General features: G+C 40.8%; 3 protein-coding genes across 4 annotated transcripts; 2 read left to right on the plus strand and 1 right to left on the minus strand.

Moving 5' to 3' along the window:
* Positions 1 to 4197: 4197 nt before the first annotated feature.
* On the minus strand, positions 4198 to 5918 carry LOC140786865 (uncharacterized). Its single transcript, XM_073135563.1, is given in 2 exon segments — positions 4198 to 4467; positions 4470 to 5918. Coding segments are annotated over 2 exon segments (1542 nt in total). The 5' UTR covers positions 5887 to 5918; the 3' UTR covers positions 4198 to 4342.
* Positions 5919 to 7291: 1373 nt separating this feature from the next.
* On the plus strand, positions 7292 to 8408 carry LOC140787039 (uncharacterized). Of its 2 annotated transcripts, XM_073135783.1 has the most exons (5): positions 7292 to 7502; positions 7594 to 7756; positions 7825 to 7930; positions 8001 to 8108; positions 8187 to 8408. In XM_073135783.1, the coding sequence occupies exons 2-5, from the start codon at positions 7665 to 7667 to the stop codon at positions 8286 to 8288; spliced, it is 408 nt and encodes a 135-aa protein (XP_072991884.1). In that variant the 5' UTR covers positions 7292 to 7502; positions 7594 to 7664; the 3' UTR covers positions 8289 to 8408. The 2 variants fall into 2 exon arrangements, with proteins under 2 accessions (XP_072991884.1, XP_072991886.1); XM_073135785.1 differs by lacking the exon at positions 7292 to 7502 and having other exon boundaries at positions 7540 to 7756.
* Positions 8409 to 12494: 4086 nt separating this feature from the next.
* Positions 12495 to 13040, plus strand: LOC140787780 (zinc finger protein 7-like). The gene has a single exon (XM_073136881.1). It carries the CDS (start codon positions 12495 to 12497, stop codon positions 13038 to 13040), a length of 546 nt encoding a protein of 181 aa, XP_072992982.1.
* Positions 13041 to 14459: the final 1419 nt, after the last annotated feature.

Raw genomic sequence — 14459 nt, forward strand, 5'->3', positions numbered from 1 at the left:
GCTTCCTTCCTCCTTCCCTCCCCCTCGCCTTGACGAAACCCTAACAGTTCCTATCCACTTCTCTCCTTTCCGACAAAATCTTGATCTAGGGCTTTGATCGAGGGAGCCGGCAATGGCAGAGTAGAAGAATTGGTAGACATGGGAGTTGCCTGTGTTTGAACCGAAGAGGTCGTTCGAGCGCAAGGAGGCGGTTTCGCACCCGTCTCCACCGTTAGGAGGCTCCCCGTCCTGCCACTATTGCTCATTCCGCTCTCCTCGACCTCAGCTTCCTCGACCTCATGATGCTACAGATCGGATGTCGGATGGTGGTGGAGGAGGAGGAGGTGAGTCGACAGTAGAGAATGAGGAGGAGGGTCGACTGTGGGAAAGGAGGAGGAGAAGCGGCGGGCCGATGGCTTTGGGAATTTGGGATCGGAGTGATGAAAGCTGTTGGGATTTGGGAATTTTTAAGATTTATGGTTTGATAAGTTTATATACCGAGCCTATCGAGCCGAGTCTGAGCAAGCCGATTTCAACTCAAGCTCGGCTCAAAATTCAAATCAAGTTTTGAATTTAGGCCTAGGCTCAGCTCAATTCAAACCGAGCCGAGTCGAGCTCGAGCCGAACTCAAGCCGCTCGACACCCCTAGGAGTAAGAATAAGATAATCTAGGAGTAGAAGTAAGTTAATCTTAGCCATGTATTTTTCTAAGAATACATCTAAGTTAGAAACCCTAATTCTACCTCTAACCTATACTCATAATCACCATGAGTCACCCTACCTTACGGTCATTCACCACCACCCTTGGCCATCTGCCATCCTCCAACGATCGCCGCAACATTGAATATTTACTATTTTGCCTAGTTCTAATTTTACTCCACTATTTTAATTACATCTTTTTATCTAAAAATCTAATTGACGTGAAACTAGAGCATTAAAACCTTATCTCGTGAAGCTACTAGTAGCTAAATTTTTATAATTTTTTTACGTTCAGATCGATCTAGATCTGGTCCATAACAATTAGTATCAGAGCTAACCCTTCGACCTTCATCCACTTTTCTAAAGATATCTTCTAATTAGTTTATCCAATCTGTGAGAAATTAGATTTATTAGAAAGATCTTTTTCAAGGCTACAGCCTATCAAAATTTCATATCAATCAAACGATCAAATCTATCAAAAACTCTCTTAAAATTTCTATATAAATTTTTGTCCAGAAACTGCTTTGAATCGGGTCAAGTTGGTTCATATCACAACTCATGAGCTATGTTTGTCAATCATGAGCATTTTTAATGGTTCCTTTATTTGTAGACACAAAAATAATATGAGAATATTGTGTTAAATACTATTGGTAATCTTCGATTATATTGATGATAATGACTGTATTTGCGGGCACAAAAATAACACTAAAGTTGTTTGATAATATCGATGGAAAGAAAAGTTAAAAAAAATAGGCTCCACAACAAATGAATAGACATGCATCCGTGTTGGACTAACATGGCTCGGCAAGTAGCCGTGCCGGTCAACATAGCTCTCCATGGAGTTGTGCCAAGTGTCGTGCCACCACCGACACACCATCCTTGGTTTAGAGATTATTTTGCTTATTAGATGTGATTGTATTGGTAACTATAACCATAATTCTTTAGACTGTAGTGGTGGTTTGGAGATTGTTTTGCTTATTATAATTTGTAGTAGCAATGCTTCTAGCAACTATGTAACTATAATGTTTCAGACATTCAACTTAGATATAATTCATTCACTCATATTGATTGGTAATATTATAGCAACTTGCTTACTTACAACATAGTCATTTAGTATTATAGAATGTAATAATTATTCTTTAACAACATTATTAAACTCAATGTAAACAAAGTAGCACACAAATATTTTAATTACACATCTCTATATATTGTTTTCGGCCTCTATTTTCTTTTACAACACTTTATTCATTCATTCATATTTATTGTTAATATTATAACAACTTGCTTAGTTAACAACAGAGTCATTCAGTACTATATAATATAATAATTATTCTTTAAAAATATTATAAATCTAATGTAACAAAAATAGCACACAAATATTTTAATTTTATATTTCTATTATTTTCGGCCTCTATTTTTTTTTACAATATTTTATTTTTCTTGCGTACATTTTCGTATCCCTCTTCTATATGCACAAATATCCTCTCGGGTTCCACTTTATCAATTTGAAGGATCTCAATCTTCTTCATTAACTTGGCTTTTCTAAAGTCTTTCTCCTAGAAGAAGTACGAGAATAAATCCAATAAAAAAAATTGATATGATGAAAAGGCACACACAAAAAAAACATGGTACTTCAGTTGCATATGGTAATGGTTTCGCTAATAAAATATAGAAGAGTTATGTGAAATTGACATAACCCGTTAACCTTCTTCTAGAATTGTACTTTGTAAATGAGAGCTAATCACTATCGTTAAGCCACAGTAGCATGTAATCAAGCCATTATTCACTATTTGGTGACTGCTACTACTAAAGAATGCAATAATCGTAGAGGATGAAAAAAATAGGAAGGAAGAAAGGATGGAGAGAGAGAACATGAGGGAGAAAGATGAAGATAAGGAGAGAATTGGTTGATAGGAAGAAATGAGTGGGAGGAGGGTTTAGGAGAATAAGTTGGAGGAAAAGAGAAAAGTGGGACAATATATGAGTCTTTCAATTTATTTGATGATATATTAATAGAAGGATGACATTAAAGTGGAAGAATATATGAGTCTTTTAATTTATTAGATGATATATTAATAGAAGGGATGAATTAAAAACACGTTGTGACAAAAAAAAAACCTTTGGCGAATTCCGATAAAAATCGATTATAGTTGAGGAATTATTTTGTAAGCTCTACTAATGGTTTAAAGATAAAAATTTATCATGTGACAAACAACATGTGTTGATGTGCCCAGAAAAGAAAAGGAAAAAAAAAGAAAAGAAATCAAAATAAACTATACATATCCCAAAACCAAGTACGTAGCACACCAAATACTCCGTGGGCAATAACTCCACCCACTCCTTGGCCTACGCAACCGAGGTGGGGGGGACAGAGGCCCGGAGCCCAAGACGAAGATGCGCACGTATCAGGTGTGGGGGGTGCATGCTCCGGTTTTGGGGGTGTCTGAAAGCAAGTAAAAGAGCGGCTGCGTACGCCTCGTAGCTCCAGGCCTTTCTCTCATGGAAAGCTGTGTCACCTCCCTCTCCCCAGTCTCTCCCCCTTATTTCCAGGCCAGGCCACCACCCACCACTCCACTTAACTCCAACAACTCCACAGACCCACGCTATACCCGTCCTATACTCTTCTTCTCCCTATTAATTCTTCTATTTAAGTTATTAGATGCATGCGTCATGGCAGGGAACACCAAGCACTCGCCGTTTTTCCTCTCCCTCTCCCTCTCCCTCCTCCTCCTCCTCCTCCTACTCCTCTTCTGTTATGTGCGCGTAGCTATGGGAGAGAAGGGCGGCGGAGATGGAGGAGTTGTCGGTCATGAGAAGGATCAGCTTAATAATGGGTTGTTCGGTCTCAAGCCAAGGAGAAAGCCGCCGTGCACGGCTGGTGGGGCTTTGTTCCGGACCAGCGAGAGGAGAGTTCCGAACGCCTCGGATCCTCTTCACAACCGTCGATAGTTTTTTACCTTTTCTTTTGTTTTTTTTAATATATCTCTCTACATGATCGATCTTCATGTTACTTTACCTTACTTTGCCTTTGGTTTACTCTTTGGCAAGTGCAGCAAATGTATATGTCTGACATGGTCCATGCTTAATTTATTACTTACAAATTAAATATTGACCAAGGTTTGTTTAATATGAGGAGTTGGCTTTCGTATTTGTGATAACATTTTTCTTTCTCATTTTCTCCAATCGGGAGTTTCCACTCTTTTGAGGTCTATTTTATCTAGGTTCATATATGTATGGACCGATTGACGTTTGGGCTCGAGATTGTGAAGCCTAATTAAGTAGGTTGCTTGAATTAGTTCATGCTTCTGCGGTTAACTCTGCGTATAGTAACTAGTGTGAAATTAATTACGAGGGCTAAATAGACTATTTTAACTCTGGTAATTTTGATTAATTTCCACGTGCATCCCGGCCTGATTTCTGGTAAATGATTGACATCGACTGCTATGGTATGATAGGTCTGCTTTACAAGATAAGAATGAGTAGCGGATTTCAGCATTCCAAGGTTGGCAACATTGTGTCAAAAGCTGGAACCACTCGAAGAGTTATAATATAAAGTTGTTGGAGTCTTTGGAGATCACATAGATTAATTACTAGTCTATATTACATTTGTAAGGATAAAAAGAAAAGAAAATAAATTATAATACGAATTAATTAAGGCTAATTAATTATAATCCGAAGTCACCTCCAGTAGCCACAAGAACCAAATCCACCTCATCCCTCCACTCCACCCACCTAGTCTCGAAGTAGCCACTCTTCACCTCGTTCGCGCAATAACTTACCCAAAATGTCCCCCGACCCTCCACCTTACCCTCCTCCCCTCCATCTCCCTCCCCACCCGCCACGTCACCTCCTCCGCCACCTCGTCTCCCGCCACCACCAGGCCCCCCTTCTTGCTGAACGCCCTTCCGGGCCCACCCCACCTTCTTCTCATCCCGACACGCGGATCCCTACCGCCACTCCCCACCCTCCACGTGGCTACCTCCGCCCCCGTCGCGCTATCGCACAGCACCCCCTCGAAGACGCCTGCGCCGCCGTCCGCCTCCTGCTCCCACCTCCAGCTCCGGCTCGTTGACCGAGCCGCCGACCGCGCCTTCGCTTTCATGGCCGCCTTCGCGCCGCCGCCGAGCCGGCCCTTTACTGTCCGAATGGTCTCCAGCTCCCTCTCCGGGTTGCCGGTCGATCGGCCCAGAGTCGGACCCGTCGCGTACGAAGACCCCGGTTCGGGGCCGACCCAGAACCGAACCCGCGATGGGAAGTGGCGCTCGCCGACCACGTCAGCGACGTCCTCCTCGCTATCCTCGCCATCCTTCCCGAACCCGAGCCGGACCACGTGGACCCGCAGGTTGTCAACTCGAACCCCAACCCGTATGAACCGCGGGTCGCGCATGCTGACGTAGTACTCCAGCTGGACCACGACCTCCAGCTGCTGGTGGGCCAGCGCGTAGTGGAGCGCCGACTCGCCTGCCTCGTGCACCGGACATGAACGGAGCCGGTTCATCGCCTGGACGGGGGCGTATCCCTTCAACACCCAGAGACCGTGGGAGTCCTTCACGTAGGCGGACCCCATTGGCTTGAAGATTACCTTGGGCCCCTCGTGTATTTCCCGGAGGAGGCACCACTTGGCGAGCACGTAGCCGAGCGACCGCACGAAGCGCTCCTCCACGTCGGGCCCCACGGCTCGGAGGAAATCCCCCATGGCTTTGCCGCAGAAGTCTACTGCTCTCTCGATGGTGGGACCCAGTTTGGAGAAGAACAAGAAGCCGGCGTCGCTCGGGGCGTCGACGGCGCAGAGCCAAAAGAGACGTAACAGAAGGGCCAGCGAGAAGAAAGCAGGGGAATCCAAGATGGGCTCAGGTAACTCGAGCTTTATACAAGAGAAATCGAGGTCGGCGTACGAGTGAGAGGCAGAAGGTGACAGTGAGATGAGTTCCTGTATGAGTTGGGTCAGGAGCTGGAGGTGGGAGGAAGACGGGGAGGAGAGAGGACACGGGTTTGAAACCCAGAGAGTTCGATTTTGGTTACAAGGGTGGAAGAAGCCGTGGAGGAGGACGGAGAAGGTGACGAGGGCCTCGGAGTCGGAGCCGGCGGTGCGGTCGACTTGGAGGAGGATGGATTTCTCTTCGGAGGAGGCGAGGAGGAGGGAGGATGGGAAGTTTGCGGGGGTAATTGGGAGAGTGGTAATCCATGACCACACGTCGTCCATTACCATTTGGGTAAGTATCAAATACCAGGGACCTTTTGATTGATATATATATATATACTTAAGTGTGAGTTTGTGGGGATTGGAGAAGAGAGGGGTTGTGGCCACAGGAGAGGAAGGGAAGAATGGGTGGATATAGGGTGGGCCTCGTCGTCCTGGATTTTATTTCTGGTGGAGTCGTTTCAGGGAGCTAGATTAGGAGAGTTACGTATTTACTGTGAGGTCCGGCGAAAGGACTACGTGCAAGACCCGGAGTTACTGCTGCTTAATTAGCTAGAAAGTGTGGTCATGAGGAGTTGAGTTGTAGGGACTGGAGACGGAGACGAGGCCTGTCTTGTTCGTTTACGTGGCTTACGTTCCTTCGTAAACCGGATAAGAGAGCAAATTTTGACCAGAAAAATAAAATTAAAAAATCACATAAATCGATAAATGAAACAGTAGGAAATCAACTGCTTTGGTTGCTTTGGAATGTACTTAAAATGACACTAAAGTTGTTGGATTTCCCTGCCATATAGGAAATTCTACTGATCACTTTAAAGATGTTGTAAAGTGCCTGTAGCATTACTCGAATACTACCAATAAATAAATTCCAATATCGGATACAATGCCTCCATTCAAAGACTTCAATAAGTAGACGAAGGATCTGCTCCAGGTTATAGGACTTTTAATTTTTGTGAAAGTCCTTAAGAATTCACACGATCTTGATAAAACAAATCCTGATAAAGAGATTCATAAAAGTCCACGTAACACATTCCTAAGCTGTAGGATATGTAATCCAGTCACATAGGCCATTTACAGCCTTAACATGAGAGAGAGAGAAAGCGAGAGAGCCCATCCCAGTCTTTCTTCCCCCCCACCCCAAGTTCAAGCTTACACAACTGTTATTCCACCAGGTTATAGGAATTTAAGGCTTTATTTAGTTTGAGGTTAAGCCTCAAATTCAATTAGTCAGTCTTATTTTTTAGTTTCAATTTTTTTAAAGAGTAAACTTAATTAGATATTAAAAAAAATATTAAAGTTCTTAAATTTAAAACAAAGACCAATCAAGATGGTTTTCTTCGTTTATATAATCTTAGATATTTAGATATAAGATCCTGGTCAACTTTTTCCCTAGTCTAACATGCATGATCGTGAGAGAGAAATGAAAAGAGATTGGATCCTATTGAAGTTGAGACGAGAACTGATCGCACTGAAAAATTTATCATTATTAATATGCAGAAAATAAGATATGAAAAAGTAATAAAAGATATAAAAATTAACGCAGATAATAAAAAAAAAAAAATTACATATCCAAACTCGAATTAAATCAGTCACTAAAATATGGCGCGTGCTCTCCGGCCTTGTCCAAGCCTTCCTCGAGCCCAATAGCATCGCCCTGCCTGCCACAAAATCAGACAGCAAAGAGGAGTTCGATGGCACCGGCGGCACTCCATCCAAGCCGGTTGGGTTTTTCGAAGAGTTGTGATGGCGAGGCTTCGAGAGGGAGGTTACACGTCGAGTTGGCAGCAACTAGATCACCGCCTCCGCCGGAGTACTCTGATAAGCTGATTTATCGTAGAGGAGACACGTGATTTGAGATTATTTAAGTATTTTTTTTAATTTATGAACTTGTTAACTTATTAGAGGTATGTTGGTCATCACCGTTGCCTATTTTATTTTGTTCTAAAGAGTTCCGTGAAGGGATTGTCCATGTAATTAACCATAAAATCTATCTAGAATTCGAGATCATTTTCAAAACATCGAATACCTAGCGTGCGCTTCAACCAACTCTTCGCAAGCATCCACCAATGTCCTCTCCTGCCGCCACCTCCGCCGTCGCAAATTCCGTATGGGAACAGATCAAATCCACTCGCTCAGTGTCCGACGATCACCTATCCATGTGAGTACTGTTCCTCATCTTTCCTCTTAATTTCAAATGCAATGCAAGTGATAACATAACCTATCTAGCCTGCATTTCCTATTCGGAAAGAACTTGGAGCGCGCCGCCCGAATCGTCGACCAGGGCGGCGTCCGACGCGTCTCCGCCGCTCCCAGTGGCCGTTCTCTATTCCTGGTTTGCTTCTATTCTTACTACCTCTTTATCACTATCCGCATCTTATTCTTTCACTTATCGAGGTGCCCAGGTGGTTGGCGAGTCGAGGAGGAAGGAAGAGTACATCTGCTTTCCAGAGCATCTCTGCACCTGCTATTCTTTCTTCTACGACATCGTGAACAGGGGTGAACAGCTCTGTGTACGTTATCCATCTTTGATCCTACCTTACTATTTTCCTCTTGTTCTTTCTTTGATTTAGTTTTATTTGATTTATTAGTGCAAGCACCAAATAGCAGCTCGGCTTGCAGAAGCTGTTGGCGCGCATCGGGAGGTGGAGGTGATGGATGAGCAACTAGCGCTGATGCTTTCGAAGCTCTGATGGATTTAGACATTTTTGAGTGTCGGAAAGGTATTTGGTGAATTGCTTCTCTTGTGACTTCTCGAGTGAAAGTGTTGGTCTTTGCTAGAATTTATATTCCACGTTAGTTTCCTTGGGTTTTATGGATTCTTCATTGTTTATTCTCTTTCTTCTTATGTTTATTTCTGCATAATTTGTTCGTCCTTTGCCATTGGTGGTACCAAGTGTTGGACTTGTCATGCATCAAAAGTTTCAAAGTTCTTGGAAGTCCTTTGGAAAGTCTAGATCATCGTACCACTTCAAAGTTGTAGTGCAACATGCAAGTACGGAGTCCTTTGAAAAGCACGAATATGTGTGCCATGTTAATTAGGATGGATTGAGTATAGGAATAGTATGTAGAGGCTACATTTTGTTAATTGCTCATGAAGGTCTACTTAAAGGAGAAACTCCTCAACTTTTGCTGTGTTCAAGCATGTGTTGCCTTTATAATCCTTTTAGCATACTATAAGACATCTCTGATTTCTAGGAAGTTGCTAGCATGGCATAATTTTGTTACAAGAGATATGTGTGGCTTATGGGCATATGCAGTCCTAAATTACTTGCATTAGCCCGGTAGGACCATGTATCAGTGTTACTACATAATTTCTTCATACAAGTTGTTCACCATTCCAAATGTATCATATGCAACAAAGAAGCATGATTTCCTTGAGGACTGAGTAGGACTACTAGCTAAAGAACTGACTTCTTGGCCCAGATCAAATGTGTATTGATCAGCAAATGCATATACGAGGACATTCTGTTGTTGGCCTCCTGTGAGGTTTCAATATGGCAGAAAGGAACAATTGAATCATGCTTGAAGATGTCCAAGATCCTAGAAGTCAGTTTAATTTACTGAATTTGGAATTAATTGGTGTTAAATTTAGGCAGGGGTTGAGACTGAAAGATACCCAGCCAATAGTAATTGTTGATACTTGAAGTAGTATTAAGTTGTTGTCTAGTAAATTTATTTAGGAAGAGTATGTCAGATAGCTCATATGATAGACCAAATCACTCATTTGATATCTGAACCCTCTAGATCTTGCTGAGTCCCAACTCATAAATCACATGGTAATTAGAGAATGAAAGGTGGGACATCAAGTTGAGTCTATTTCTTTCTTAAATCTCAATGAAAAGCAAATAATTTCTGTATTCCCTTTTTTTTTAATTTCTAAGCCTTTCTAATATAAGTTTTACTTGGAAAATGTGCAACACTAGGTGACATTGTATAAGAGAAGAATCCTTTCTAGAAGGAATTATTTATTTGTATTATTTGGTCAAATTTGTTTTTCAGAAAGTCTTTTAGCTCATAGTAGTAGGGAAAAAAACAACTAGAAACAACTGAATTTTGAGTTCTTCTGTGAAATGCTCCAATATTGGCCATTAATACTGCTTTTTGCAGCTAAATATTGGATAATGCATTCAATAAGAAGGGGTTTATACCATGTGGTGAAGTATATCAACTTATGCTGAATGACAATTCAGACCATACTTCATATGGTTCTCAATATTCCACCATTGATGCAAAGCATTATAGACTAAGATCATGAACCATTTTGTATAGTCTGCAATAGTCTGCAGAAGTACAAAGATTAATTTTCTTATGCATATATGCAAGATATTGCTAGTAATTCAAGTCAAGATCAAGCAGCCCATGAGCCACCGAGGTTATTCAACCACAGGTAAGAACCTAGACCTTGCTTTTTGGATGGCTAGTATTGATGGAACATTGCCTGCTTTTGTTTAGTTGTAATTTTGCTTGTAGACAACTTTCTCTGTTTTCTCTTTGATCAAATTTTCCTTGTGAAGAATTTTAATTTTCTCAGATCTATTTTGTGTCTCTCATGTTTAGATGCCAGGGTAAGCATCTCTTTATCTTGGTGAAATAATTGTCCTATCTAATTAGAAAGTGACTCGACACTTGACAAAGAAATATCTTGGGTTAAATTTTAAGGGCAAGTGTGGTAACATTCCAGTCAGATTGTAGTATGTGGTAGATCTAACTTATTCTTCCCTATTATGAGATCAAGAAATTTTTTTCCTTTTTTTTCTTTTAATTTGGAAAAAAACATTACAAGACCATGAGAATAAGATGCAACTTACAATCTCTTCCAAATTGTTTGCAAGTAATAGGGGAATTAGTGGTCTCAAATAATTTTGCACTCTCCATAATTGTGCTCACATAGTTAAAGGGGCTTAATTTGTGCGAGTATTCTTTTGAATCTACCAGCACCTAAGAACTTACATTTGAAAGCCTATGTTGATTCTTGGCGAAGTTCCTGTTTCCCCACTTTGCTTTTGCATATAACATTATTGTGTTTACTCTTTTTGTGGAAGTGGGTATACTTTCCTCAAACTGTTCAAGTGTTGAGAATTCGAGAATCAATTGTGTGATCGTCAACCATTGTCATGACCAGATGTCACATATACAGTATAGCAATATTTGTGTTCATTGGTACTGATACATGTATGACAAGGTGGGAAAGGAAATAGATCTTGTTTACAATTTATTTGATAGAAGGGCAATCTCAATGCCCTATTATGTGGCACATTAATATATAAAACAAGCAACCCCATAACTTTATTTTACCATTTCTATTATGACATTATTGTCTGTCAAGATTTGGGGATACAAGAGAACACTGGAAGCAGCTAAAGATTCCTCGCAATAAAAATTATTTAAGAGATAAAAATTCTTTGGTAGTTTTACTTGCAAATATGCTTTTCAACTACTCTCATGCTAATCATTTGCATTCCAAGTCTTCTCACTTTGGTACTATAAATTCAACAGCATGCAGATAAAACAAAATAACACAAGCATGTTTCACTTTCTCCACAAAACAAAAACCAAAAAAATATAGAAGGAAAAAGAAACACAAGCATTTTTTTTTTTTTTGAAAAAAAAAAACTACTCAAGAAGATGATGAGGCTTTCATATTCTACTCTCCTGATCGGACTTGACTCATGAATCCACTGGCTTTACATCATGAAAGTTAGCTGTGTAGTAAGAACATATTATAGGGTTTTTCTATGTTAAAATTGAGCTATCCACAATCCTATTATACAAACTATTTGCAAATTAATGCAATATCTTTCGAAGCATCCTCCACTAATGAGTGAGCATCCAAGTCCCATGAGAACAACTCCCATCAGACATTCCACTAGAAATAGAAGTAGCTACTATTAAAAGATCAGTTAGTGCTGCGTTGGCTTCTTTCCTTATAAGCTTAAAATATTGCCATTATTGGTGCGTCACAGACACCACAACATACAAAAGAGATAGTTGGGATATACAGGAAATGGCAACTCCACTCACCTTAATAACACTCTGCATGAGGCCTGCCATTCTTGTTGTTGTAGCAGTGAGATGATCTAATATTGGGCTTAAAAGTTAATCGCTACGTCAATGTACAATGTTAGAGATAACTTTGCGGATAACTACAAAGAAGTGCTTGGGGCTTTCAGTTAAGCAGCGTGTAATTATTAATCTAATCCATCCCACGAGGTAGTCATCGCTAATCATATAATAATCTAGAATTTCCTGAGAATCAAACAACAGGGACTTGGCATCAATTGTAATAATTCAACACTGATATGTCTCAAAGAAGAAGACATAAACGAAGAAATGAAGGACTAAGGAACATTTCTATGATCAAAGAAGTATTGGAAATAGCGATCTCCAACAAGTTTTCCTAGTTGTGTCTGATTCTAGATTCGCATATGCCCAATGATGGAATTTGTTGTGAGATTGCCAACACATCTTTATGATTTCATAGAATACTATCAAAAATTGGGTATATTTTATACCCCTTTCTCTGTGTATCAAGTTTGTAAATATCTTATTATAATGAATGATATCTCTTCTCTGTGGGCTGTTTCTCCGGAGGAAAAAAAAAGTATTCCTAGCTGTGCCAATGCTAGATTCTCATATGCCCAATGTTGTGTTGTGAGAATGGCAACATACCTCTATGATTTCATAGAATACTATCAATAATTGGGTATATCCCCTGATCAAGTAAAAGATGAAGGGAATCTGAAAGTTGACACAGGCACCACAATGTGGGCCTTTAATGGGAAAAGAGATAGGTATTCAACTTAAAATAGTAATGGATAATTCTACTCCCACTTTTAGCCTTCTTCTGCTTCTTTTTAAGGGATCAAAGACAGTGTGTGAGAGATTGTGTACTTCCAATGGGCAAAGAAGAAGTGATAGATATAGAAGCAAGCAATCAGAACTCAGAACAACATCTAAGTAATGAAGAAGATGGTTGTGGATTCAACCTTATCCTTGGTTTGCCAACAACTGAGAGAACTTCCACTGCCCAGTCCAAGACAACCACTCGCAAGGCATTCTCATGCAACTTTTGCATGAGAAAGTTCTTCAGCTCACAAGCTCTTGGTGGGCATCAGAATGCCCACAAGAGGGAGAGAGGAGCAGCTAAGAGGTCTCAACATCTGCAGCAAATAATGATGGGTTTGTCTCCAATTTCAAATGCTTCATTTCTCCAATCTTTAAGAGTTCATCCCCATGGAATGGTCCAAAAGGGGAGGGGAGAGGAGGATGCAATTATGGTAGCGAGGTTTGATGACGTGGAGCCTAACATTAGAATGGGTTGGGCACCATTTGCACTTGAGGAAGCAAGAGGTTTATTATGGCCAGGAAGCTTTCAAGTAAACTCTCAGCAGTGCAAGAGACAAGAAGAGGAAGAAAAGATCGACTTGAGTCTCAGACTTTAATATTTATAAGCAACTTTCTCTCTTCTTCATGAACCCAATCTTACTTCTAGTTCCCTATATGAGCTGGCCCTCGTGCACCCGTCTGCTAGGGTTTTTTTTTTTTTCTAGTTACTCCTCTCCCATTAGATGATGAGAGGCTCCTCGTCTGCCTCCTCCCTCTCATATCCTTCCTTATTCCCCTCTCTTTTTCCTCCTCCTCTCCTCGCAACAGTGTTTGCTTGGTGCCCTGCGAGGGGTGTGTTTCATCCCCTCATCCTCCTCCTGGGCTTTTTTTTTCCTCTTTCCCTCTCCTCCCCCTTCTCCCCCTCGCCTGCCTCGATCTCCACCACCCCTCAAATCCTCTCTACCTTCCCTCCATCTATTCCCACTTTTAGTTGGCAAGGCAGAGGGGCTGCGAGGGTGGTAGAATTGGACTTTGGGAGTATGAAAGATCGGTTTTTCGTTTTTGCAGCGGTTCATCCCCAGTCCTTTTTTTATGGTGGTTTGAAACCTCCTCTCTCTCTCTCTCTCTCTCTCTCTCTCTTGTGGTTCTTTGGCGGTCGAAACTTATATGTCATTTACTTTCTAAGGCACTGCTCTCTGTGTGTTGTTTGATCTGTTATTACTTCTCTACTATATTTGGTGAACGTAGGATTGTGCATGCTCAGGTTAACAGTGATCGCGATAGAGCTGTTGGACGTCCGACTTGTGTTCCTGCGTGGGATGAATGTTATGCTACTCTTATATGCCCATTAAGCTTAATACCATATTTTGTTTCTTGTAATGTGTAACTTGTCCAAATTATATAGGGGCTTGTTCAAAGGATCGTCACCCTACCTCTCTTGATTTGTTAATGGACATCATGTTTGCATCTTTTAGGTTGTTAGAGCTTTATAGCCAATCTTTGTGCCAATTATGGTAGCGTGGTTTGATGGCATGGAGCCTACCATTAGAATGGGTTGGACCCCTTGCACTTGAAGAAACAAGAGGTTTTATTATGGCCACGAAGCTTTCAAGTAAATTCTCAGCAGAGCAACAGACAAGAGAAAGAAAAGATTGACTTCGAGTCTCAGATTATAATATTGTAAGCAACTTTCTCTTTCTTTATGAAGCCAATATTTGTGCAGCACTGAATTTGATTCCTTTTTTTTTTTCTCTCTTTTTCTTGCAGCTAATGGTCAATTACAATTAATCAGAATATTTTAGGTTCTTATATATTTACTCATGCAAAGCATTCCTGCTGCTGCCATGACCTAACACTAGTTAAATTTATTTTCACAACATCACTTTAGAAGTCTTCACAAAAATATTTATTTTCCTACATATTTAAATTAGGAAGACCTTTATCACAAGTACATATAGATTGCCCAATAGTGTGACATGGCTGCAATTCCAGATATTGTGAGAAAAAAAGAACAGTTAACAATTCCTTACTATCGC

The sequence above is a fragment of the Typha latifolia genome, chromosome 4 (assembly GCF_019914945.1).
Source record: "Typha latifolia isolate L0001 chromosome 4, TyphaL0001v2, whole genome shotgun sequence".
Taxonomy (NCBI): domain Eukaryota; kingdom Viridiplantae; phylum Streptophyta; class Magnoliopsida; order Poales; family Typhaceae; genus Typha; species Typha latifolia.